We start from the raw sequence: 27838 nt of genomic DNA, 5'->3' as shown, positions 1-27838 counted from the left end.
CTGTTTACAAAGGCATGAAATTTTTTTTAATACTGAAGGCAATTGGTTTAAGATAAATTTCAACACATTTCTCCTCAGGTTGACTCCAGTGCCAATGACTTTCAATGAGAAAAAAATGAACCAATAACCATTACTCTGAACATTCCACTTGTTACTCATATGAAGACTTCACCCCATTACTTCCTCCCATTAACATTCATTTATCTTCTAATTCATTGGTCTTCTGATTGTGGATGGAATGATGCTGATTATTACAAGAATCCACAAAAGAGCAATATGAAAATAGACTAAAATATAAATCTGTCATTAACACTACTGGTACATTAAGAACCATAATGAAATGCAACATCATAGATGGATTTCCATGCCTGGAATATCCATAAATAATATTATTTCAAGCATATTCAGGGGACCTCCCTGGTAATAGATAGAATAAAGGTTGAAAGTTTATTTATCATAGGTTTGGTGGAAAAATCACAGGCGTAGGTGTTACACAAGGGTTGTAGCTCAAAATAAGCATAAAAGTTTCTTATAACAGATAGCCAGTATTTATAAATCAGCCTATAAATCATTCAAAATTTTTGTCCAGATTTACCGGTAATTGCTTACATTTCATGCCTAAAGTCTAGAAATACTAAACACAAATACTTCCAAAACATGCAGAATTTTGTCATAGTCAAAAGCCTAATATTTTAACAGATATTTACAATGGAAAACATTAAAAAAAATAATTATAATTCATTGAATGCATGCTTTCTTAGAGAAAGGAATTTTCCTGATTTCTAAGCATGCTGTGTTTATTATCTACAGAAAAGCTAACAAGGCTTGAGTACTTATTGGTTTATTAATGTGAAGCATTCACTAATTGATACATGATTGTGCAGTCATTTGAAATACCTGATTTAGTATTTTTCCAGTGTTACAAAATATAGATCCAGTAGTTTATTCTGCTATGCCATCAATAATCTTGAACAGGAGCTAGTTCTGGCACCAGGTTTACAGTGATATTAGTATACAGTTTATTGGCAAATATAGATGGTATATATGCTAGATTATTTAAGCCATCAATAAACTGACGCTCTCGGGAATATCTTAATAGTTTGTATCTGTTGGAAAAAATCATTCAGAGCATTGGTAAAAATGTAGAAAGTAATTGTCATTATACAGAACAAAATATTTTCAGCTTCAGAATGAAAAGGGGTACTTTATAGTATATTTTAAAAAATCATCTATAGGTTTTATATAATTTTATCTTTTTTAAGATAAAATTTTATAAACCACCCAGAGTTACTAAATTGGACAGCCACTAAATTATAAAAATAAATAAATAGTTTTGAACTCAAACTGAACACAAGAAAAAGTTCAACAAACATTCTACAAAAAACACACTTGATTTTTTGCAAAGTATTCAGCAAAAACATTGCTTTCGACAAGCAGTGTTGAAAAGGATCATGTTAGAAAATGCTATATAAAAGTTTAATAAATTGTTATTGTTGTTACATGCAGCAAGCTGAAATTTTTTTGAGATGATATTAAATGTGCTGTCCCATATATACTTGCATGTATATAATAACACAAATAGTTGTAGCAAGAGTTTGTGTCAGAACATCATGTCACATATTTCATAATTTACCTCTCCTTTACCTTCTGTAGAACTTACCATATGTACTGCTTGTATTAACTAATTTCTGTTAAAACTATTTCTTTCTAACTTTCCTGAACCATAAGGGTATTCTAGCACACTAAATACAGTATTCATCATTTATAAACCAGGAACATTAAACAATATTCCACAGTGGAATTTTTAAGAAATATTTTGAAATGTTAAAATGTTGCATACAAATAAATGAATACGTTTAACTATCAGAAGCACAATATTACAGCAAAAATAAAAAATTATTTTATCATTTTTATTCTCACCGTCCTAAAAATTGAACTTCTCCTCTGTGGTGATGAGGAATTGACTTATACTTCCCAAGTTCTCCTTCTGGCCTTGTCACATTAAATCCTACAGAGTGGACTCTGTAATTGAAATAATCCACACATGAAATATATATACACAGTAATAGACATCAGAGGCAACTTTATGTGTGATAGGTTTGGTGGGACAGGGAGGTTGTTATAGTTGATTTCATAGAGGAGCAGAAAGGCTTTTTAGTTATTAAAAGAAGAGGAAATTATTCCAAACAAATGATGCCAAAACAATAAACCCAGAATAGAACTTTGATGCTTGAGGAGAAGCAAAAGGAAGTTTGAATCTAAAAATGGACCAGAACCGCTGAGGGATTGCAGAGGGAAAAAATCCAGAATAAAATCTTCCAAACATTTCTAAACAGAAACAGTTAACCAGCACCTCAGAATGATGCTGACTGCTCCATTGTAATTGACACTCTCCTTCACAGGCATATTAATCAGAGTAAAGCTATTATTAATTGGTTGTAAAGAAATCCTAAATCATACTCTATATACATTCCTTATCTTGTTAAGATATAATCTTTCCATTATGCCTAAAACAACAAAAAAAAGCCAGTACAGCTAGTACATATGGAAACTTTTATCATAATATTTTTGTTACCTTTTTTGTGATGGTTCATGCTCAGTCAATCCATATTTCTTCATATAATGAAAAATTCCACATTTTTGGTATATAATTTAATATCATATTCACATCTAAGCCATGTTGCTTATGCAAAAACCACTTTTAAAAAGTATGAAAATTAAACCAAAATGGGACAATGAAAGAGCAAGCAATGTGCCCCTCAAATCTTTCTATTTCTAGAATAATAGAGTTGACAGTGAAATGTCATATACATATGATTTGGCAGAGGAGTTGAGCTAGCCAAATATGAAGATCATAAAAATATATTTAATATTTTAAGAACCTTAACCACTGATTTGTCAATCTATGACATTCCAATTTTTTAAAAACTCTTGCAAATATGAAATAAAAATAGCAGCTTGGAAAGTGATTAGATTTATACATTCTAAGGAACCACAGATTTATAAAATCTAATTATTTAAATGCCTCTAAACCCCAATTTTCAGTAAATTAAGCCAAACATCCTATAGTGGTGTCAGAATGATAACATTGAGAAAATGACAAGATCTAACACACACTGCTATACAGAGCTTTGTAAAATTGTTGCCTCTGTTTTTTTGCAAAAAGAACAGGCCTATTTTTTTTACAAAAATGGCATGCATAGTCTTTAAGAGACTTATAGAGTGGTTCTGGGGGCTGGGGGGGGGGCAAAAATGAGCAAAACACGGCCCATTTTTCACTCATTTCTGCCCTCCCCAGGCCCCAGGAGCACTCTGGAAGCCTCCTAAAGGCTATACACGGCCATTTTTGCATTCTATGACTGGATCCAATAAAGCTCTACATTTCCTATTTCATGCCAGCAAAAAGAGCTTGGGTATTTCTCTTCCATTTAGCCTACATCTACTTTGAAACCTCATGTGTTCCATCTGCTATGAATTCTGGCCAATGACCTCATAAAGTTGATACAATATAGTAGAAATACCTGTTCCAAAGGTCATCATCTTCTCCTCCCCATCCCCAGAAAGCATTTGGAAATCCATTGATTTTTTTGAATTGTTCTACTGTTAGTCCACTTACACCACCAAAAAATTCATTGTATGGAAGTCTGAAAATGAGAGGAAGTATTTATTTTTAAGACTTTTGAAGATAAAAGGGAAGTGTTCTTTGAGTCAAGTTCAGTTCCTGCTGCCCTCATGGAAATATTCATTTATATTTTGTAATATTCATAAAATTTTGTAATATTTGTAATGTAATATGGAATATTCCAGTAACATTGTACTGCAAACTAGAGCATACAAAACCTTTGCCAGACAATTCTCGAATACAGCTTGTCTGCCTGGAATACACACTGTATATCAGACATTAATTTAATTGAGCGAGTCCAGAAGTATTTCATAGCAATAGCAGTTAGACTTATATACCGCTTCATAGGGCTTTCAGCCCTCTCTAAGCGGTTTTACAGAGTCAGCATATTGCCCCCATTTCATGAGAGTACTCTACTTCTCTGCTCATAATAGAATACCTTATGCCACCAGGCTTGAAATTTTGGGCTTGGACAACCTAGAACTACGCCGCTTATGGTCTGACCTAAGCGTGGTCGCTACAACATTCTACTTGTCAATGGCTACTTTAGCTTCAACAGGCAAACAATACACAGGCAAACAATAGATACAAACTCAAGGTAAACTGCTCCAAACTGAATTGCAGAAAATATGACTTTAGCAACAGAGTGGTCAATGCTTGGAATGCACTACCTGACTCTGTCGCGACATCCTCAAACCCCCAACTTCAACCTTAAACTGTCTACTGTGGGCCTCACCCCATTCCTAAGAGGTCTGTAAGGGGGTGTGCATAAGCACACCAGCGTGCCTACGGTCCCATTTATTCATACCCATTTCCTGTGTTCATGTCCATGTTTATACTTAGACCTGTTATCTCATACATGTTTGACAAACTAAATAAATAAATGTTGGGTTTTGGGAGAAAGGAGAGAGGCAACAATTGACCACCAAGTTTGGCTTAAGAACATTTTTATCATTATTTTCCATGGCAAGAGTTTTCATATCTTATGTAGAAGTAATTTAAATTAAAAATAAATATATTTAAATGGATTTAGAATTTTGTAAATGGATCATATAATAGATAAGATAATATTATTTCTGAAAGATAAGGTATAGCCGTAACTGGAAAACAACTGAATAGTGCATTGATACTCAACTTTTCAAATGGTAGAAGTAAAATGACATTGCTGTGGAATGAAAGAGTATCTTTAACATGCTTCGTAATAGTTTAAAACTGTCCTTTTCCTAAAAAAACATTGGTGGGGAATGAAAGAGTATCTTTAACATACTTCGTAATAGTTTAAGACTGTCATTTTCCTTAAAAAAAACAGAACTTTTTTGTAAATTCTAGAAAAAAAGAGAAATCTTAAAAAAGAATAATATAAAGGAGCAGAATACCAAACATGGATAAAAAGTGAAGAAACCAGATATTCAGGACAGCCACAGACTGAAGGTCCACTTAATTCAGGGGCTGTCACAAAGAAGAGGGAATCAAGTTATTCTCCAAAGCACCTGAGAGCAGGACAAGAAGCAATGGGTGGAAACTAATCAAGAAGAGAAGCAACCTAGAACTAAGGAGAAATTTCCTGACAGTTAGAACAATTAACCAGTGGAACAACTTCCCTCCAGAAGTTGTAAATGCTCCAATACTGGAAGTTTTTAAGAAGAGATTGGATAACCATTTGTCTGAAATGGTATAGGGTTTCTTGCCTAAGCAGGGGGTTGGACTAGAACAGCGGTCACCAAATGGTGGTCCATAAGAAAATTTAAGTGGTCGGCAGAAAAATTATTTGAATTTTTTATATTGCACTAAATCAGGGGTCCTCAAACTACGATCCCTTGGCTGGATACGTGTAATGAACATTTCTGTTGCTGCAGAGAGTCTTCTGTTGCTGCAGAGAGTCTTCTGTTGCTGCAGAGAGCTGGAGGGCCTTGTTTCAGTGGGACTGCATCATGGCCTGGAACTGGCTGACCATCTCAGCCTGCTGAACCTCCAGTACCAATCCCTGGCCTTGCACTTCCGCGGGTCTTCCCTCTGCTTGGAAAGCCTATGCTCGTAGTCCTCAGAGAGGTGCTTCTGCTGAGCCTCCTTCTCAATCAGATACAATTTGAACTGAGCCAGCTGTTTTGCTAAATCTTTCTCATGGTGACTGCTTAGCTCCAATAACTGCTTCTTTTGCCATACTCGCACTGGAGGTGAATCTCTCGGTTCGGCAGAGGGAGAGAGAGAGAGATAGAGAACGGGGGGGAAAAAGTCAGCGGTTTGCCGCATTGGTGGTTGCTTCACAGCTTGAGTGGCTACACGGCTGATTTTCCTCCCGTTCTGTCCTAGACTCTGCTATCGGAATCGCTTGATCCCACCTTCGTCGCCAGTTTTGTGGATCGAAGGAAAGGAAGAGACGAGAGCCAGGACGTCCAAAGAAATCAGGTTTATTCTCAAGCAACTATTTACAGCGATTCAAAAGTATCCTCCGCTTGACATCTATTTACACAGGCTGTCAAAGCGGAGGGACCAATGGGTGCGCTCCAGGCATCTGGCAACTGATGACACTGCGCCCTAGCCAATCAGGGTGCCTCTAGCAGCTAGCAACAGGCTATGCTGCGCCCTAGCCAATCAGGGCGCAGCCTGGTCTGTTGCTGGCCTCCAGGTCGTGACTCGAGGACTTTATGAGTCCTCAACACCCCTTCCCCCCAAGTGAGAGCACATGCCCATAGTTGACCATGTGTAGTCAGCGAGATAGGCGGGGCGGCGCTGGATCCACCCAGAACGCCTCAGTTCTCCAGGAGTCGTCGGAGGGGTGAGTCCTGCTTGTCGTAGCTTCTCCCTGAAGGGAGTGGAGCTCCGAGCGGCGCCATCTTGGGACAGCCCAGAAGGCAGGCTCAACACAACAGGTAGGCCGGGCCAAGGGGGCGCAGCAACAGGGAAAGCGTTGTGTTGCCGGGAGGCTGCAACTGGCGAAGGATTGTTGCAAGAACTTGGAACAAGTGCCAGACCGGTTTGAGGTTGTGGCGGGGACGCTGGCCAACAGGGGGCATCCAGGTAGGTGGGGCCTGATCTGGGGAAGGCCCTTTTGCGGGAAGCCGGATCGGATTCAGGTAAACAAACAGCAGGTTGGAACCCTGCAACATGGGGGTAGGAGAGGCCTGCCTGGGGAAAGGCCTCGAACTGGAGCATTGGGACCGGCTGGCAGGCAGCTGTGTCGTTGGGGCCTGGATCAGATGGGACACCGGTCTCCACGGGGAGACGCCTCCTTAGCTGATCCACGTGGCGCCTCCACTCGGATCCATCAGCCAGTCCGACCCTGTAAGAACAGAGGCCGGTTATGGACACAACAGAGGCAGCCACCTATTTAGGTTCCCCAGAGAACGAGCATGCCCAAACCAGATCTCCCACAAGGAAAGAGAGGGGAGGGGAAACCCCCAGGTTGCACGGCTGATCCCCCGAGTAGAGCGGATGAAGCCTATCCAGGGGGGTCCACAGGCGCCGGCCCATCAACAGCTCCACGGGGCTTTTGTTGGTCGTTGGGCAGGGGGTGGAATGTTGGCTTAACAGGTAATCCACCACCCTCGACTGCCAGTCACCCCGGTCCATCCGGCCAAGTGCCTCTTTGGCCAAACGGACCGCACGCTCCGCCTGGCCATTGGAGGCCGGATGGTATGGGGCTGTGGGCACGTGCCGGATACCCTGCAAGGCCAGAAATTCCTGGAATGTGATGGAAGTGAATTGGGGCCCGTTGTCAGAGACACCTACGGCCGGCAACCCATGGGTTGCGAACAAATGGCGTAGGGCCCGGACCGTATTCTCAGCGGAGGTGGAGGTCATAAGGACTAATTCCACCCAGCAAGAATAGGCGTTCACCACTATCAGGAATGTCTGGCCATGTCTGGCCATGGTCAAGCAACTGATGCAGCAGCTCGACAAATGACGCCTTGTGAGGCACGAACGGTGCGTAAAAATTGAGAAGCCCCAGGAATGCCTGCAACTCCGCCTTGGAGGAGGGAGTGGGGGCGTTCCTGATGGCAGCAACCTTAGCAGGTATAGGGTGGATTCCTTGGGCGTCAATCAAGAAGCCCAAGACTCTACCAAAAACTCTACCCTAGGCACAGCAAACGAGCATTTGCTGCATTTAAGTTTTAAACCTGTGCCCTTAAAACGGAGGAGGACCTTCCTGAGCATTTCGATGAGTTCTGAGCAGCTGGAAGCAGCAATCAGAACATCATCGAAATACGGAACCACGCCGGGGAGCCCATGGAGCAGGCACTCCATGAGGCTCTGGAAGATCCCCGGGGGCCACAGAAACACTGAATTGGAGGCGGCGGCAACGAAAAGCCCCACGATGGGTGACGATGGTCTGGGCAGCCGCCGCATCGTCATCCACCGGGAGCTGTTGGTAGGCCTGCTCCATATCCAGTTTCACAAAGGTGCAGCCCCGCCCCAAGGAATGGAGCAGGTGCTGCACAACAGGGACTGGATAGGGGTTTGCCTAGAGGGCAAGGTTGATGGTCGACTTGTAGTCGGCGCAGATCCTGACCGACCCATCGGGTTTGACAGGGACCACAATTGGGGTCTCCCGTTATGAATGGTCGACGGGTTCAAGGACGCCCTGCGCCAACAGCTTATCAAGCTCGGCATCAACCTTGGCCCTCAAGGCAAAAGGCACCCTGCAAGCCTTCAGCCCAATTGGAGCAACCAGGGGGTTGTGGTTAAGGGAGATGGAGGTGCCCTTGTAGGAGCCCAGCTGACCATTGAAAATGTCTGCGAATTCCGCGAGGACATCTTCCAAGGAGGGGGAAAAGGCACCCACCCGATGTATCCCCCCAATAGACAGCCCCAGGGGAGGGAACCAATCGAGACCCAACAGGGCAGGCAGGGGCTTGTTTACAATCAGGACAGGCAAACAGCCGTGAAAGTCCCCATAGTCCACCCAAATGGGGAAGGAACCCAGGATGGGAATAAGAGTCCCCTGGTAGTCTCTGTGGGAGGTGTCCACAGATTGTAGCTGGTCGCAGGAGACGTGGGGACACAATCGGGAGAAGGTGGACCAGGAGAGCAGGGAACGGGAGGAGACAGATCCACCTCCATGCGGCAGGGCTGACCTTCCAGCTGGAGAGCTGCAGAGACCTTCCGGGCACCAGAGGACGCCTGGCTGACCGTCTCCCCGGTGACATCAGGCTGGTAAATGGCGTAGCAGTCTTCAGCCCATCTTGTGGGCCGCAGCGGCTGGCGGCGCGGCTGGGGTGGAGGTGCAGCAGGCAGCTGGAGGAAGGACGGCGCAGGCAGGGAGGCTCGGCAGACCTGGGCGATGGGGCCCTTCTTGAGACAACGACAGCAAACGGTGCCCTTGAAGGGGTAAGCTGTGCGGGCATGGCAGCCGCCGCAGCCCACACAGAGACGAGGCAGAAACAGCCGGCTGAGGGGGTGGTCGCCGAGGTTGAGCCCGGAGTTGGGTGACTTGCTCAGAGCTGGGGTCTTCAAGCGGCACCAGCTCATCAATAAGGCAGGCGTGAGCAGCCGGCAGAGGGCACACAGGAAGCGCACAAGGGGGAGGCGGTAGAGGCTGGAGCTGAGGAAGAGGCTGCAGGCATTGCATGTCAGCCGTGGACTGCTCCGAGAGCTCGGCTGCTCTGGCTTCATCCACAGCCTGCTGCAAAGTGATATCGGGGTGAGATAGGAGGTGCCGGCGAAGACAAATGTCTTTGACCCCACAGACAAATTGTTCCACGAGGTTGTCGTCTAAGTCATGGAAATCGCATTGGATCGCCGGTACGCGTAGAGACTCCAGGAACTGGCTGATGGATTCCGCCGGTTTCTGGATGCATTGGCGAAATGCGTAACGGCGGGCGATGCGAGAAGGTGTAGACGCATAATGGTTCTTCAGCTTCACCGTCAGTGTTTCCCAGCTGAGCTGATAGACCGGCCACGGAGAGGCCTGGGCTCTGGCAGATGCAAACATAGCAGACCGCAGCAACTCAAGAAGAAGTTGCACTTATCTTCCTGGGGTTGGTTATTTATTTATTATTTATTTATTTATTAAATTTTGTATGCCACCCACTCTCAAAGAGTCTCAGGGCGGCTTACAATAAAAGGGAGGGGGGATATATAAAAAATAAACAACAGTTTAAAATTACACAACAGTCACAAACCTGAAGTGGGGCTGGACAACTCAACAGCCCCAGGCCTGCCGGAACAGCCAGGTCTTAGTCGCTTTGCAGACCGGAAGGGTAGTGAGGGTCCGGATCTCAATGGGGAGCTCATTCCAGAGGGCCGGAGCTGCAACAGAGAGGGTGTCGCCAGCTGACATTGGCTGGCAGATGGAATCCGGAGAAGGCCTAGTCTGTGCAATCTAATCGGTCTTTGGGAGGTAATTGGCAGGAGGCGGTCTCTCAGGTAACCAGGTCTGATGCTATGAAGGGCTTTAAAAGTAACGACTAGCACTTTGAAGCGTGTTCGGAGCCCAATGGGAAGCCAATGCAGCTTGTGGAGGATAGGTGTAACGTGGGTGCAACTGATGATGCTGCGCCCTAGCCAATCAGGGCGCCTCTAGCGGCTAGCAACACGCTATGCTGCGCCCTAGCCAATCAGGGTGCAGCCTGGTCTGTTGCTGGCCTCCAGGTCGTAACTCGAGGACTTTATGAGTCCTCAACAGCTTCCTGTTGGGGTCCTAAGGAGCCCAAGCATGGAGGGGAGGAATAGCTGGGAGGGGAGAGGCAGGTAGAGGCCAGCAAGGCGCCCCTAAATGTGACATCAATTTGGCCACGCTCACCCAGTCACATGACCTCCCCGCTAGCCACGCCTACCCAGTCATTAGGCAGATCATATTAGTGGTCCATGGGATTTAAAATGATGAACTTAGTTGTCCCTAAGGTCTGAAAGTTTGGTGACCCCCGAACTAAAAGATCTCCAAGGTCCCTCCCTATTCTGTACTGTTCCATTCCATTCAGGGGTGAGTTCCAGCAGAAACTGGTTCGGGGGTATGGCAGGCCAGTTCCAGTGACCCAGGCCACCAAACTACTACCGGTTCGGCCAAACCAGCCCGAACTAATAGGGGACCCACCACTGATTCCGTTCCATTCTTAATTGAAACAGAAAACAAAACCATGTCAACAAGACTGAAAAAAACAGCACATGGGAGAAGTTTTGAGGTGGGAGAAAAGTGGAAGCAAGCAAAAACACAAGATATTTGTGGGAGCAGCATTTAGCAACAGGATATTGGAATGAGAGTGGGGAAACCCAGGATCTAGTCCCCCTTCAGCGGTGAAATCTCATGGCGTAATTTTAGGTAGTCATTTTTTACCCCAACATTGCTATTGTTGAGCGGATAAAAAGAATGGAGGTCTGTATGTGCTATTTTGAACTCCTGAACAAAGACAAGATAAAAATCTAACACTATTTTTTTTAAAGATCTATCTTTCTCAATGAATTAAATTGCAGCTTATTTCATACGACTATGTAACTATATAGTCATCTTTTCCTGTAAATCACTATTATTAAGAACCTGCTTGGAGAGCCATTGAGAATAGAAATAAATAAAATATTACAATTACTAAATGTTTTCAGTAGAATTACACTTCAGTAAAGCTACGCATGTTAAAACTCTTATGAAAAATCCAAGGTTATAAATGAGACTTCCTACAGCTCTTTGCATACTTTCCAATTTGCTATAGAGAAAACTTTTAAAAACTGAGCGCATTTTGAAAGTCTTGGGTACTAGGAGAACTTGAATTAAATTCTTTCTCATTCTGCTCCTGGCTTTCACTGTTCGAATTCACAGTCAAAACTGAACTTTAATCAAACAGGAGAAGAGATATATAGAAGATAAATTGTAAATTGTGGTTTCCAAATATATCATGTATACTGATACATTTTTATTTAACATTCTTAAAAGTTCATGGTATTATTATAAGCTTATATAACATAGAAAACTGGCATTTCATCTTCATGAACTTGTCCATGGAATATTTGGTAATAGCAATAAATGTATTCAGGGAATGTGAGGATCAATTTTCCAATACTGATAGTCCTCGATTTACAATAGTTCATTTAATGACCATTCAAAGTTACACCACCACTGAAAAAGTGACCTATGACCTTTTTCACACTTACAATGATTGCAGCATCCCCATGGTCGTGATCAAAATTCAGACGCTTGGCAACTGACTCATATTTGTGATGGTTGCAGTGTCCCATGGTCATATGATCATCTTTTGCAACCTTCTGACAAGCAAAGTCAATGGGGAAGCCAGACTCACCCATGTTACTAACTTAACAGCTGCAGGGGTTCACTTAACAGTTGTGGCAAGAAAGGTCCTAAAATGAGGCAAAACTGCCCTACTTAGCAACACAAATTTTGGGCATAATTGTGGTTGTAAGTCGAGATCCATATGTACTGCTTATTTTGACTAATTGCACAAATACAGGTCAGAAATACTGTTCTATATATTACGTACATGTACATATATTTGTCCAATTTTGCAGCAAAGTGACGTGGCATTTCACCGCATCCATAATAATTTCTATCATTTTCTGGTAAATGATCCACATCATGGAAGATTACACAGTCCCAATCACTGTCCTTCATAGCTTCTTTGAAGCCAATATTAAACAGCATTGCACGGTTAAAAGGCTGTGTTCCTATCTTAAGAGAAGAGAAAATAGAACACTAAACCGTTAAAGAAAGTTAATTAAAATATTCACATTAACAACTGAAATATAATTGCATAATGCTACATAAATCAATGAATCTGGGCTATGATAGCTTTGCCATTAATTTTAATGTGTCCATTTTAAGTTAAGCATATTATAGGTATACATCCAAACCTTAATTACATTCCCACTAATTCCCACTAATAGGAGAACAATAGAAACAATATTGTAAAAATACTGGAGTCACACTAGAGAAGATATGGAAGATTCCAATTAAGTTGACATATATTAAAATATTCAAAGATTTTCTGTTGCTGATCTGGAATTCAAGTTATGGAAGTTCTGTATTAAGGAAATATGTCCAGACACAACAAAAGTATTGCTAAATATACATTAGCAGATACACACAGTTTACTGTTGAATGCATTCATCCAAATATAATAATGATTAGATAAAATAACATCTAAATTTATTCTAATGTAAACAAGCTAACAAAGTAACAAACTCACCTGTTCAATAACATAGAAAGCAAATTCTAGCCTCTGTTTCTGCAACACTGGTATTAAATGTCGAAAAAATATAGGAAGGTGTTCATGACGATTACGAAAAGGGATGAGTATTGCAACCTTTAAAAATAGAAAACCATCTGAAAGCTATTATTCCAGCACACTGAATTGCAAATGTTAAATATAAATCTTAGGGAAGTGATTTGCTGGTGTGCAAGATTATGGTTATGCAACAAGTACAATCACAGAAAATTAATTTTAGTCACCTTTCTACAAATTAATCTAAATGTGTACACTGACTAAAGAAAATTAATCTCAAATTTCAATGATGTCTTAAGAAAAATCTGCTTTAATCCATTGCTGCTAAATTTTTATAATTTGATAAACAATGTAGGAACTACATTTTTTGTCTTCTATCCAGCTGCCTTTGGATAATGCTTTAGGTTAATATTTTAGTAAGAGTGAGATGGGTGGTACCTAAATTTGATAAATAAAATCACCATACCTTAGGTAATATTTGATTTTAATATGTGGTTCTGGTATATCTGAGATAAAGTTATGTCCTGTTCCAGTGGTTGTTTTTTCAATACAAGAACATATCTTCATATATACCTGACATGCTGAGGTATAATTCATCTTTATTTTTCATCCAAGCAAGAAGATCATAATAAATTGCAGTTCAAAAGCATGCTAGAATAAAGATAGAATAACATGTTATCTTTTACCCACCTGCCTATCTATAAAAATCTTGGTATCCAATGTAAATATACCGTATTTTATGGAATAAAAGATGCACCTTTTTCCCTCAAAAAAGAGGGTGAAAATCTGGGTGCATCTTATACACTGTATACAGCATTTTTGACCTCCAGAAACCTCACCCTCTTTGCAAAAATGGCCATGCATAGCTTTTAGGAGGCTTCCAGAGTGCTCCTGGGGGCTGGGGAAGGCAAAAAACGAGCAAAAAAGTGGCCATTTTTTTGCTCGTTTTTGTCCTCCCCAGCCCCCAGGAGCACTCCACAAGCCTCCTAAAGGCTATTCATGCCCTTTTTTGACAAAAATGGGCCCTTTTTTGCAAAATAAACAGGCTATTTTTGCTCATTGGGGGGGCAGCCCCCAGGAACACTCTACAAGCCTTCTAAAGGCTAGTCGTGCCATTTGTTTTGACAAAAAAGGCCTCTTTTCATGAAAAATGGACCATTTTGGGGAGGTCTGCAGAGTGCAAAAACTTTTTTTTTAATTTGCCTCTTCAAAATCTTGATGCATTTTATATTCTGGTGCATCTTATACTCCAAAAAATATGGTAGTCCAAATCCATACAACTATGGATTGTATGGACCACACAGACCATAACAAAATGTGAAAAGGACAACTAGATTCCTTTGTGGCCATGCACCCCAAGACTTCACTCAGGATTTAAATCATAACATTTCGTCCAGCCTTCATGGACCCACTGAGATGACACTGCTTCTTCCTAGGAGTCCTCAGCCCACAGTTTGAGAACCACTGCCCCATTCCATCATTTGCCAGATTAAATCATTGAGAATATAGGGAACAGCCTTTTCAATAGTACAAGCTCAGACATTTATCTTCCAAAAACTGTCATCTATGTTCATTTTAGTAAACAAATGGAGGAACAATTATTTATTGGTGTTTTTCAAAAAGTCAAATTAGACTGAACATAGACAAATACACTGATTGCTGATTAAATAGTCCCATTCATTTATGAAATAAATGAATGAAATATGAAATAAGTGTAAAGATTTCAGGTTTGCATCAAAAAGGATAAATTGGCAAAGGAAGTTGAACTCTCATTCCTTTTTCTCCAGCACATCTCCGAAGAGGAAGAATTCATCTCTTAATAGTGATTTTCATGTCAAAAAAAATCACTCCTCTCCATCCTGTCTTACATGACAGATGTGCAAATATCTAACTCTGGTTGTCATCACATTTTGTTATGATCCCTTGGAAACATGGCGGCCGCCATGGTTGTCGCAGCCCAGAGAGTCTGCAATGCCGGTATCCTCAGGACCGCATGCAGAGGTGAACTCTTTTCTTGCTTTCCCCTGGACTGAGATTTCCATGCACAGGCTGGATCGGGGGGACTTCTTCACATTAACCTTTCTTCTTCTGGGCCCTTCTAGCCTCTGCCCTAGTATATGTATATATGTATTGGATTGCAACCATAGCCTCTGGAGCTTCGGTTGCTTTTTTAAGAGTAGCAAATTTGCTATAACAAAATAGTATGAATGTTGAGAGAAAATGTGCCCATTTTTAATTTATTGTATTGTATTTGAGTAATTAGTGCAGGTGTGTTTGAAGAGAGTGTTTGATCGGTAAGAATGGTAGGACCGGGGATGTGGCCTTGAGTCCCTTCTGCTGAATGCAGAAGCAGAGATGGAAGGGGGCCCAGATTCACCTCCCGGCCTGGTGTGAATGGAATATATGACCTGCCGGGAAGAAGGGGGGGCATGGGAGGGGGGAAGGGTCTACGGGGATAGGGAGAAGTCAGAACATCCCAGTCGTGATTGGGAGGGGCAGATATGGCGGGAGCTGAAGGGCTAGCCATTACCGGGGAAGAAGGACTCGCTACATTACAGCGATTGCTTGTTCCGGCCCCTCAGGCTCAACTCAAGGATCTGGTGTCAGAGGAATACAGGGCCCCAGTCTCAGGTTGTTGTTGCTAAATGCCAGGTCAGTTGTGAACAAAGCTCCACTCGTCCGAGATTTAATATTGGACGAGGAGGCAGACCTGGCATGTATAACCGAAACCTGGCTGGGCCAAGAGGGGGGTGTTCCCCTCTCAGAAATGTGCCCAGATGGGTTTCAGGTGCTCCAACAACCACAACACCAGAAAGGGGTGGGGGAGTAGCAGTTATCGTCCGAATGTTGTTAGTTCCTCGCAGGATCCCTGCCCCAGAGATTGTGGGGTGTGAGTCTCTCCTCTTGAAGTTGGACCTAAGGGTTCAAATGGGCTTGCTGCTGACATACCTGCCTCCCAGCTGCGTCACGGCAGCCCTGCCTGTGCTACGAGAGGCAGTAGCCAGGTTGGCGGTGGAGTTCCCCAGACTTATGATATTGGGGGACTTTAATCTTCCGTCTCTCGGTGAACGCTCAGATGGGGCACAGGAGTTCATGGCTTCCATGACAACCATGGACCTGACCCAGGTAGTTCAGGGTCCGACTCATAGGGCGGGACACACGCTTGACCTTGTATTTCTCTCGGGGCAGTGGAGACGTGATTTTGATTTAAGGGGAATAGAGACCTTGCCCTTGTCATGGTCAGATCACTCCTTGCTGAGGCTTGACTTCAGGACACTACCCCCTGGTTCCGCCCCAGGAGCCTGATGGACCCGGAGGGGTTTCAGAGGGAGCTTGGAAAGATACCTGACTCCCTTGTCCGCAATCCGGCGAAGTCTTTGGTCACTGCCTGGAATAGTGCGGCGGCTGGAGCATTGGACCGGATTGCGCCTTTGAAGCCTCTCCACAGCAGCGGCTCCAGGAGGGCACCTTCGTTTACCGAGGAACTCCGGGAGATGAAGCGCCAAAAGAGACGCCTAGAGCGACGCTGGAGGGCTAGTAACTCTGATCCTGATCGATCACTAAGAGCCTTTATTAGGACTTATCTAGTGGCGATACGGGCAGAAAAATGTGCACATTTTTCCGCTCTTATTGCATCCGCGGAATCTCGCCCAACCACCCTGTTTAGGGTGACCTGCTCCCTCCTGAAAGGTGAGGAGGTGGGGGAACCCTTGCAGGGAAGAGCTGAGGAGTTTGTTCAGTTTCTGTTGGACAAAATCATTCAGATTCGGACAGACCTGGACTCCGTTTGGGCAATGCCAGCCAAGATGCCGAGGGCTAGTCTTAATCAGATTTTTTGGGATGAGTTTGCATTTGTCACCCCAGAGGAAGTGGACAAGGCCATGGGAGCAATGAGTGCCTCCACCTGTCTATTAGACCCGTGCCCCTCCTGTCTGGTTTCGACCAGCAGAGAGGTGACACGAGGCTGGCTCCAGACGATTATCAACGCATCTTTGCAGGAGGGGTTTTTCCCACAACCATTAAAGGAAGCAGTGGTGAGACCCCTCCTCAAGAAGCCTTCCCTGGACCCAGCTGTTTTGAAAAACTATCGTCTCGTCTCCAACCTTCCTTTTTTAGGGAAGGTTGTTGAGAAGGTGGTGGCGCTTCAACTCCGATGGACCTTGAAAGACACAGATTATCTAGACTCCTGTCAGTCTGGTTTCAGGCCCGGATACAGCATGGAAACTGTTTTGGTTGCCCTGACCAATGATCTTTGGCAGGCTAGGGATAGAGGATATTCCTCTATCCTGTTGCTTCTTGACCTCTCAGTGACCATGGTATCTTTCTGCGACACCTGGGGGAGGTAGGAGTGAGAGGCACCGTTTTACGGTGGTTCTCCTCTTACCTCTCTGACAGGTCGCAGTCGGTGTTGGTCGGGGGGCAGAGGTTGACCCCTAGGCCCCTCGAGTGTGCTGTGCTGCAGGGTTCGGTCCTGTCCCCCCTCCTATTTAACATCTACATGAAACCACTTGGTGAGATCATGCGACAGCACGGGGTAAAGTATCATCAATATGCTGATGATACTCAGTTATATTTTTCTGCCCCTTGCTAGCTCAGTGAAGCGGTGGACATGATGTGCCGATGTCTAGAGGCTGTTAGGATCTGGATGGGGGTGAACAAGCTTGTGCTCAATCCCAATAAGACTGAGTGGCTTTGGATGTTGCCCCCGAAGGACTGGTTGGATAGTCCATCCTTAACCCTGGGGGGAGAAAATTTACGCCCCTCAGAGAGGGCTCGCAATTTGGGAGTCCTCCTGGATTGCAGCTAAAATTGGAACATCACCTGTTGGCTGTGACCAGGGAGGCTTTTGCCCAAGTTCACCTGGTGCACCAATTGCGGCCCTATTTGGATCGGGATGTGCTTCTAACGGTCACTCATGTCCTTGTCACCTCGAGGCTGGATTATTGTAACACGCTCTACATGGGGCTACCCTTGGAAAGCGTTCGGAGACTGCAGTTAGTTCAAAATGCATCCGCGTGGGTGATAGTGGGTGTGCCGAGGTACATCCATGTTACACCTATCCTCAGTGAGCTGCACTGGCTGCCTATTGGCCTCCAGACTCAATTCAAGGTGTTGGTTATCACCTTTAAAGCCCTACATGGCTTAGGGCCAGGATACCTTCAAGACCGCCTGCTGACACATACCTCCCAGCGACCGGTAAGATTCCATAGATTGGGCCTCCTCCGGGTGCCATCAGCCACACAATGTCGGCTGGCGGGCCCTCGGAGGAGAGCCTTCTCGGTGGCTGCTCCGACTCTTTGGAACTAGCTCCCCCCGGAAATCTGGACCATACCCACTCTGATGGCCTTCAGGAAAGCCGTAAAAACTTGGCTGTTCCGGCAGGCCTGGGGCTGTTGACCTCACTATTGAGCTCAGGCCCCGACTAGAATGAATTTATGATGGATGATTGTTGTTTTAAATTGTTTTTATTTTTTTCTTTTATATTCTGTTTGTAAGCCGCCCGGAGTCCTTTGGGATTGGGCGGCATATAAAAGTTTTAAATAAATAAATAAATAAATAAATAATAAATCTGAAGCCTATCCATCACTATATGGAGTTGGTCTATATCTAAACTGAATACCAAGATTTTTATAGAGATAGGCAGGTGGGTAAAAGATCCCAAGGTGTTATTCTGCCTTTATTCTAACCTGCTTCTTGAACTGCAATTTATTATGAGCTTCTTGTTTCGATGAAAAATAAAGATAAATTATACTTTAGTATGTCATAGGAAGGTACGTTCAGATCAGTGGTGGGTTCTGGATCCCGTGGCAACCAGTACAATGCAATGGGGCCAGGCATCCACCACATGAATGCTCCAGTGCGCACATATGTACTTACCTTCTGCGACCTCTGCAACGCCTCCAGGACACTCCAGCTGCTCGGTGGAGCATCACGGAAGCACTCTACGCTCCATGCGCAGAAGCCCCGAACTGCTCAAATACTGGTAAGGAGTGCAGGTGGGCCCTCCGGAGCATCGTACCGGAATGATAGCTGGTGCTCCTGGCAGGCACCAGTACGCCCGTACCGGGCTGTACCGGTCGTAACCCACCACTGGTTCAGATATTGCAAAAACAACCAGATTTAAACTTTATGAAAATCACAGGTTCTAGATTACTAGAAATTTAATTGTACTTTACCTTCCAACGTGGTTTACAGTCTTTTGGCTTCCAGTGACCACCTGGTTCAATGTCTAAATCTTTAGAAAACATCTGTTGAATTTCTTCCAAACTAATTTCACTCATATTTGCTTCAATAAAGCCTCCTAAGCGATGACAAGAAGTAAATTTTGATAAAAATTTCGCCCCCATTTAAAGCTGTGTAAATGACATATTATTACATAAAGCAGCCAGTAATACACTGATATCTGATACAGATTTTCAAATGCCACCACACAATATAGTTAAGAAAAGGCGAGTTTCTCCTGAGGTGGATGGGAGCAGGAGAGGGAGCCCTTTGAGTAATATTTTCAGTAGCCAGGAGTGCCTATGATTAATGTTTCTAGTCCTTTGAAGTAAGGAAGCAGGAATGTGAAATTCTGATAAGGACTGGTTCAAACTGGCCAGAGACAAGAATTTCCCAAAGATTTGAACTTTAGTTACTTGAAAATTAATTATAATTTAAGAACCACACTTACTGAACAAGATCATGCTAAGAATATTATGGGATGATATTAAATGTTACATAGTATATATCAAGCTAGATCACACATGAGTCAAATGATGCTTGTCAATGAAAGAGCACATTCCAAACCCAATATGTTTGAACTGTACATAAAGTGATTCCCAACCTTTCTAAGGGACATCACACCTTGTACCACCTTGGGCCTCTCCTTGTTTATGCATAAATAAAAAGATATTTATTTTTCAGGTTTGGATCCTATTTAGCCAAAGACACACCAATCTTGCTATTGTTTACAGTTCAAAGTAGCACATCTTTTTACATGTACCAAGGACCAAAGCCAGCTCCACCATATAGGAAAATACATATATGTATACATGTGTCTATGTGTATGTGTGTGTGTACACTTTTTATTTTATTATCATTGCAATCATTGTCGTTGTTTAGCCTAATCACTCTTTAGTTTCCAATGTGCTTCTTCCCTTCCAGCACAACGCTGAAGATATTGGTAGCATAGGTTCCAGTTTTCATCTAACTGTACTTTGGTGCTGTCCTGAGACAAATGTAAGATTAGTTAAATCAAAGTTTATTCAAACAAACAAGTATCAAAATTGGTGACTTGGAACTGTCTTTTTCAAGTAAAACACTCTGAGATGAACACATCATTTTGTCCCACTTCAGAAACAACACAAAGCTGGTTTGTTATAAATAGAAGCCATATTTTCTCTCCTCCTAACGGCAAGGAAAAGGGGAAATGCAATTCACAGGCCTGAAACTCATGTAATTCATTTTCCTTTATCAGTACTCAAGAGTACGGGTGATCCTTTTGGGGTCAGTGTCACATTTTAAATTTTGAGAGGTATATCATAGAAAGTCTCATAAAATGGGGAACATGGCACAGATAACTCTAAAAGGCAATTTAATATAAGGCAATGTTTCTTGACTCTCCCAATACAGCCTACAGAGTCATATCTATTATCCAAGTTTCTCACTGCCTTTTTTTTTTGAACTGGACACACTTCCAAATAAAACACTGAGTTGTAGCCATCCATCAATTTTACTTTCTAAGAATGCTTAAGGGGCTTGTGTGAGCTTCAATCATTTCTGCACTCTGCAGGCTGCAATTGTTCACCTGTTTGCCAATTTCACCCATTTTTAAAAAGAATAAATACAGGTAGTCCTCAGGCTAGGATGTAAATTACCATCATTAAGCATTTGCGATGTCATGTAACCAAGTGTCAGCCTCCCAAGTAGAGCACAGGGAACAGAGCAAGATGAGCTAATTGTACTTTATTATAAGGATGTACAAAATCTAACAAAATCTTGCAAATTTGAAAGTACAAATCTCCTGCCAGCTTTTTTTAACCACTTGATTAGTTAAGGCAGATCCTTCCTTGGTTTCTTTCTCCACCCATTACAATTTGTTGGCTCATCTCCCTTTTTTTCTGATTGTTCCCTAGGCAGCATTTCTTCCTTTGACTTCCAAGATCATTCACACGTTCCATTCCATTGTGCCACTTAGCAATGGAAATCCCAGCAGTTTCCCTTGCTGTCATGAAGCAAGGAATGTGGATTATTAAACAAGGACATTATTTGACCATAATTTTCTACTTCCTATCAACATCCAACAAAGTCAATGTGGAAAAGCCACAAGTTGCAGTCACAACAAGCCTTTCCTTCTTAAACGGTTCACAAACAGGCCAACAGGCAAGAGCTATGATTGGGTAGGCAGGTGGGTGCTAAGGGCAGATAGAAGTGTAAATAGGCTCACAGGTGAGTACTATAAGTGGACACAAGTGCGAACAGGCACTACAGAATAGAAAAATCCCCTGCCACCTTGGGGGGGGGGGCTTGATACAGGAGAAAAAGCAGCAGAAACAGGAACAACTTGTGAAAGTAATTTGCAACCTCCTGCAAGTTTCTCCATTGAGTTTGCTTGTGGAAGTAGGGAAAGTCACAAATAGTGATCCTGTGACCTGTGGTACTGTAGCCATCATAAATATAAGCTGGTTACTAAGTGCTCAAATTACAATTGTGTAATCATAGGAGCACTGCAACTTCACGGATGAGTCATAAGTCCCCCTCATTTAACAATTCATAGCTTTGAACAGTCATTGAATGAATGGTTGTAACGCAAGCACTAACTATAGCTAGCATTTAACAATTCCACCCCTGAACCTATTGTAAACAAACAGAAAAGGGTCAGCATTTTACTATTTCACTATGAACCCCCAAAACCAGAAACCAAAGACCAGTCTTTCTGGCAGGCATGCCAGCATAATTGATTGATTTATTGATTTATTTAATTTGTATGCCACCCACTCTCAAAGAGACTCAGACTAAAATGGAGATAAAAGCAGAAAGCAAAAAATAGGGCAGGGATAACATACAGTGGGCAACTGGAGAAGAAGAATTTACTTCATGTGTAATGAATTGCAGCAGATGGATCAGATGGCTCTCCTTGCTCCAGCAGAAGTAGAACACTTCAGCTTTTGATGTAGAGCAAGAATATTTGAGAAGCGGTCACCTTTCCAGCAGCCTAGAGGAAGGCTGAAGACAGGACAATTCACCAGCTCCTACCCTTTCAAATAAAGGGCTTGGGGCAATCTCATAATCAGAGAGTTAAATCAAAAGATGTTATTTTGGGCACTGTATGTCACACTGGTTCTTAATACTTAGGTATGAAGATGTGAAGTTCATGGGAAACCTTGGAATAATCATTGACCTTATTCATGCACAATAACATGTCATGTTTATCATAGGCAAATGAGACATAACAAACCTTCAACTACCACTTTGGGACAACCATGACCTGGATAACTGAGAATCTCCATAGACACTTGAATTAACATAGTCCCCCACCTTCTTCCCTACTGGAATGAAATTATAGTTATACTGTACATAAGTAAGAATGTTTGAAAAATTGTAATGCTGTTAAAATATTTATTGAAAATGGTGTTTCAAAGCAATTTGTGACATGTTTAAGAATAATTTTCTGTTAAGGTGAAAATAAACTTACTCATGGAGGGCAATTTTTCTGGACAAGATTGAGAAGGAGAATAAGTGAAGTTTTCTGGAAGATACATCACTGTTTGAGCAATACTATCACTTGTACTGTTGCCTTCAGGATAATCTTAACAGAAATAAAAATATTTTCCATTAATTATTTCTGTAATGTTTATAAGGTTGTCTTCTCAACCCATTTTTTACAGTTTTATCATTTTATATACTGCATATCCAATTTAACACATATATGCTGCTGATCTTAAATAATTTGTTGAGCTTTGACTCAAAATTAGCCCAGAATGCTACCGAAAATAATTTTTATAATTACCTAAACCTTCAAGGTATTGTATAATATTCCTACCTGTGCCATTTATTGTAGCATTTTTATTAGTGTACAGTCTGATCATATGTCCTATTGTTTTCACATTTTCTTTCAGCATTATACCTCTTGCTTGTACCATAAATAAATATGTATTTGCTGTAAAGGAAAGAAAAATCAAAATTAACTTCTACATAAAATTTAAATTTGGACAGAATATCCTGAATCAGAATGAATAATGAATAACTTTAGAATAATTATTATAGACAGCTCAAATAAATGAATTATAAATCATTCAAATTAGCAAAAATAGACATGTGGAATTGGAATATGAAATGCAATTTCTTGAGTAGCTTTCTACCCCTCCCCTTGAAAGCTGTATTAGACGCAGAGCATATCTAAGAAAAGGAATAATTTAATCATAGGTCTAACGTCTATTCTTGTGTCCAATTTCATAAGTGATTGATGCTAATAGCAGTGATCTATGGTGAGCTGTCTCAAGGAAAGAGATCACACAGGGGACAAAGGAAGCGATACAAAGACACGTTGAAAGCCTCTTTCGAGTCCCTGGAAATTGACACCACCTGCTGGAAAACCTTGACACAAGATCAATCAATCTGATCCACCAAGGTTGCCAGACATCTGAGGACAGAAGAACAACCATAGCACAAGAGAAGTGAACATTTCGCAAAGCCAGAGCTGCAAATGCTGCAACAATGGTGCCCACACATGTCTGCCCAACATGTGGCAGAACATTTCATGCCCGTATAGGCCTTACTAGTCACCTGTGGACACATTGCGGACAGCCCACAACCTGATAGATGTCAAGATCCTCTTCAAACACGATGGACGAACATCATCACTGATCGTCCATCACATAATCTTCAAATGCAACAAAATCTCACATTACTAAATGTGCTTTTACAAAATCCCATTCCATCTTATCTTTTGCAACATTGGGAAATATAAAGCACACAGGGTGCAACAACATTACATTCTTTCTAGAAAATAGTTGAACTGTAGTTATAATTAGGAAAATGCAGGTTTCATGTTATGTGTCAACTTTTAAAGTTATATTGTATCCAAAACTTGGAAGTAAGAATCCAAAGCACCTAAGGGAAGAACAAGAAGCAATGGGTGAAAACTAATCAAAGAGAAACAACTTAGAACTAGGGAGAAATTTCCTGACAGTTAGAACAATTAATCAGTGGAACAACTTGCTTCAGAAGTGTGAATGCTCCAACACTGGAAGTTTTTAAAAAGATGTTGGATAACCATTTGTCTGAAGTGGTGTTGAGTTTCCTGCCTAAGCAGGGGGTTGGACTAGAAGATCTCCAAGGTCCCTTCCAACTCTGTTATTCTTTTCTTTTCTATTCTATTCTAATCACACTTAAGGGTCAATTTTCTATGTAGAATGCATATGAAGAAACTTAAATTAACTAATGTTTCAATTATGTTTGCGACGAGTTGAAATGATTTAAAATTAATGTACATTATATAAATTTGTATCTATATCCTATCTTACCAGATAGATGGAAAGGTAACAGAGCTCCATGATGTCATGCTGCCACATGAAATGTCTTTGGACAGCCCTGGCTCAATTATCTTGAAACAAAGATGAGCACCACCCTGTATAATTGGCAATCCTTTACTCCTTTACCTTTTATCTTACCCCCCCAAAATTTGATGTTATTAATCTAACTATATAAAATATACAAAGCATAATGAAATGCTAAAAAGTATTTAAAAATTCCACATCTCTACATCAGAAAATGAAAACTTTATATCAGAGAATGTCATTATATGATGTAACTCAGGGGTGTCAAACTAGTGACCCATGGGCCAGATGCATCATGCACAGGACACATTTACCCCAACTCCATGAATGGGAAAAACATCATGAAATGTCATGTGATGGCAACATGATACAGCGAGTTTGACACCTGTGATATAGCTGGATATATTTCAAATTCAGCCAAAGCTGATATCACTAGCTGATGTAAGGAATTCAGAAAGGATTTTTATTTCTGGACTTCTATGAAGTTTCATTCCCAATCTGTTTCTCAGAAGCTCCATTATATTGCACATGGCAATATCATAGGAAAATCTTTTTTTGTCATTTTGAGAGCAGTGGCTGTCCATAGTTAGTGCAATGACACCAAAATGAAGACCATACACATTCATTGATATTGTTAGTGCATATTTACATTGTATGATGTTGTGATGCAGGTATCATTAGTTTGTAATCATAATTAGATTACAAACTAAGTCTGTATCCCCGTGAATCAGACTTAGTTTGTAATGGAACTAAATATTTCATCTATGGTGGAAGGTAGAGCAAGTGCCTTGTTGAGGAAAAATGGAAGATATAACTACTGGAAGGAATGAAGCAAATTTTGCTGTTCTGTCATGTAAGGAACTCCAGTTGTGGTTAAAGAGACACTGAGTAAAAATTCAAATCATTTTAATGGCACATGAAAGATAGATGCTGAGAGTTGAATTCCAAAGAGATAAAACTCTTTGAAGAGATAATGACAAGATGCACTTGCTGCATCTCCATTCAGTATGCTAGTTTTGGCTTTTAAAATCAGACAATCCCATCTGAAGGGCCATTTATCATCAATTAATTGACTCAAGCTTCAAAGTATTTCTGAACTTGCTTTGTAGCATGTAAAATTATTTCATCAAGCACAACGTCTTCATAGTAGTGCCCTCATGTATTTGGACCTCCTTTAGGGAAAGGTTTCTTTTCCCTAGAAATATCGTAAGAAAAAAAGAAAGAAAGAAAGAAAGAAAGAAAGAAAGAAAGAAAGAAAGAAAGAAAGAAAGAAAGAAAGAAAGAAAGAAAGAAAGAAAGAAAGAAAGAAAGAAAGAGAGGGAGGGAGGGAGGGAGGAAAGATAGAAAGAAAGAAAGAAAGAAAGAAAGAAAAGAGGGAGGAAGGGAGGGAGAGATGGAGGAAGGAAAGATAGAAAGAAAGAAAGAAAGAAAGAAAGAAAGAAAGAAAGAAAGAAAGAAAGAAAGAAAGAAAAGAGGGAGGGAGGGAGGAAGGGAGGAAGGGCCAGACATTTTCCAAATTAATGTTATCAAATTCATGAGTAAAGTACTATTATATGTGCTATAAAATGGTACATGAATTGCTTGTAAAGGCAGCAAACACTGAAAGGCACTTACTATGCAAATGATATTGACTATTTTTTCTTGAAATAAATATCTTCAAAAGCAGTTAAGATGCACCTGTGTATTGTAAGCACTAAGCAAGCTTTTGTATTGAGCATGGCATTGAAAAATGTTACCAAAAAGGAAACATTTTTCTGTTTTTCAACAAGCATCAACAAGAGCGCACGAGACAAAAATGAACCCTACCCAAGAATAATAAGCATATATTAACCTTCCCCTTCAAAAAAATTAAAATAAGAGGTAAACATACTGTTTTGATAGAAGAAACTGTCCAAAAAATATTATAGAAAATTTGTGTGATATAATTGATTCTGAAGGTGAGTTATTACTTTACAATTGTCCAACAAATCTAAAGTCCAAAAACTTCCAGTCATCTCACACATTCAAGCGTCACCAATCACCAAGGAGGTGTGTGTGTGTGATTTTGTCAGGAGCAACAATTTACATCTGGAATATTGATTTAAGCCAGCGTTTCATTCCCCTGAAGCAACATACGATCATTTCTAGAAAAACGTGCATTGTTTTTTCCCCAGTAGGACATAAGAATATCCAGATCTTCCAAAAAAAGAAAACCCCCAAAGCTTCCCATATTCTGTCTACAGGAGACGTCTCCAGAAGCAGCAAAGAGAAAATATTGCCTATTTTGGCATCCTCACAATAAGTTATGGCATGTGGAATGTTATACATGGACGGACGGACACAAATTTATCTGACCAAAACTACACCGGGGAATAGAAGGACGCCTGGGAAAACAGCTACCTCCAAGCTCATGTCACCTCCCATCACCTCCAAGACGACGTTGATCAACACCTAATGAGATCGGGAAACCGTAGCCTCAACAATCACCGGGGCGGAGCAGGTGGTCCCACGATGGGGGTCTCCTAGCTCGCCTGGGAGAATCAGCCCACGCTGTTTCCCGTGGGGGGGATCAGGCAGCTCTAGGGTGGCGCCTCCCTTAATCCCACCCACCGACCTTGGAGGAGGGCGAGAGAGAGCCGCGGTCTTACCCATGCCGGGAGCCACATAGATGAAATAAAGACAAGAGGAAGAAAAGGAGAAGAAGAAGATGAAGACCAGAATGGAGCGGTTGGAGACTCGCAGCGCCGTCCTGAAGAGAGGCATCCTCTTCCTCCTCCTCCTCCTCCTCCTCCTTCCGAGGCAGGAGGGACCACTCCCCGAGGCCCGCTACGCTCCCCGGGCAAAGCGCTGCCCACTGAATAGGATCCGAACTGAAACCGAGCAAGCAGCTTCCAGACCGCCGGCGGCAGTGGGGAAGCAGCAGCAGCAGCAGCAGGGATGACTCATGGCATCCCAGGGTGGGGAGGCTGTCCTGGGGAGGGGGCGTGTAGAGTGGAGCGGAGCCTCTAGGGTGGGGGTGGGGGCTCTCGGCGAAAGGGGGGGGACGCTTGGTGACGCAGGTGACAGAAACGAGCAGACCGGGTGGTCGGTGGGTCCCGGGGGCCCCCGGTAGCCAAAAGGGCCCCGTCTCGCTCTGTCCCCGTTCAGTCAATCGGAGATCTCGAGGCGCCCACCGGCCAAAGTGGAGAGCGGCGCCCGGCGTTGCCTTTTCAGGTGTGGCGGTTCCTCCTCCTCCTCGGTTCCCGCGTCCGCTCGACCCACGGCAGTCTCGTCCCCATCGCTGCCCCGGTCCTCCTGCCAGCCAAGGGGCGATCGGTAGCGGCGGCTCCCGCTCTCTCCCCCCGCCGAAACCCGCCCCCACCTAGCCCTCCCCCGCTTCGCTTAGGAACGAGCGGCCGGGCAGGCGCCTGGACTGCGACGATCGTGGGCGTGCGCGCCCCGGATTCCCTGCGCGGCGAGGGACTGCAGAACTGCGGGGAACGAGCCGGAGCGCGCGTCGCTTCCTGAAGCCCCGGCTGCCCACCCGCGAC

General features: G+C 42.7%; 1 protein-coding gene across 2 annotated transcripts; it reads right to left on the bottom strand.

The window, feature by feature from the left end:
• Positions 1–435: 435 nt before the first annotated feature.
• On the bottom strand, positions 436–27631 carry B4GALT6 (beta-1,4-galactosyltransferase 6). 2 transcript variants are annotated; one of them, XM_087707128.1, is made up of 9 exons: positions 27482–27631; positions 22814–22930; positions 22466–22579; positions 18966–19090; positions 12754–12870; positions 12049–12236; positions 3522–3644; positions 1921–2022; positions 436–1106 (listed from the first exon to the last, which is right to left on the bottom strand). In XM_087707128.1, exons 2-9 carry the CDS (start codon positions 22911–22913, stop codon positions 959–961), a joined length of 1017 nt encoding a protein of 338 aa, XP_087563254.1. In that variant the 5' UTR covers positions 22914–22930; positions 27482–27631; the 3' UTR covers positions 436–958. The 2 variants fall into 2 exon arrangements, with proteins under 2 accessions (XP_087563254.1, XP_013907372.2); XM_014051897.2 differs by lacking the exon at positions 27482–27631 and adding an exon at positions 26957–27201.
• Positions 27632–27838: the final 207 nt, after the last annotated feature.

The sequence above is a fragment of the Thamnophis sirtalis genome, unplaced genomic scaffold (genome assembly GCF_051295495.1).
Source record: "Thamnophis sirtalis isolate CommonGarterSnake01/CBP01778 unplaced genomic scaffold, rThaSir2_p1.2 scaffold_2, whole genome shotgun sequence".
NCBI classification, from domain to species: domain Eukaryota; kingdom Metazoa; phylum Chordata; class Lepidosauria; order Squamata; family Natricidae; genus Thamnophis; species Thamnophis sirtalis.
The sequence above is the reverse complement of the archived record's forward strand: the minus strand, read 5'-3'. Positions and strand labels throughout refer to the sequence as shown.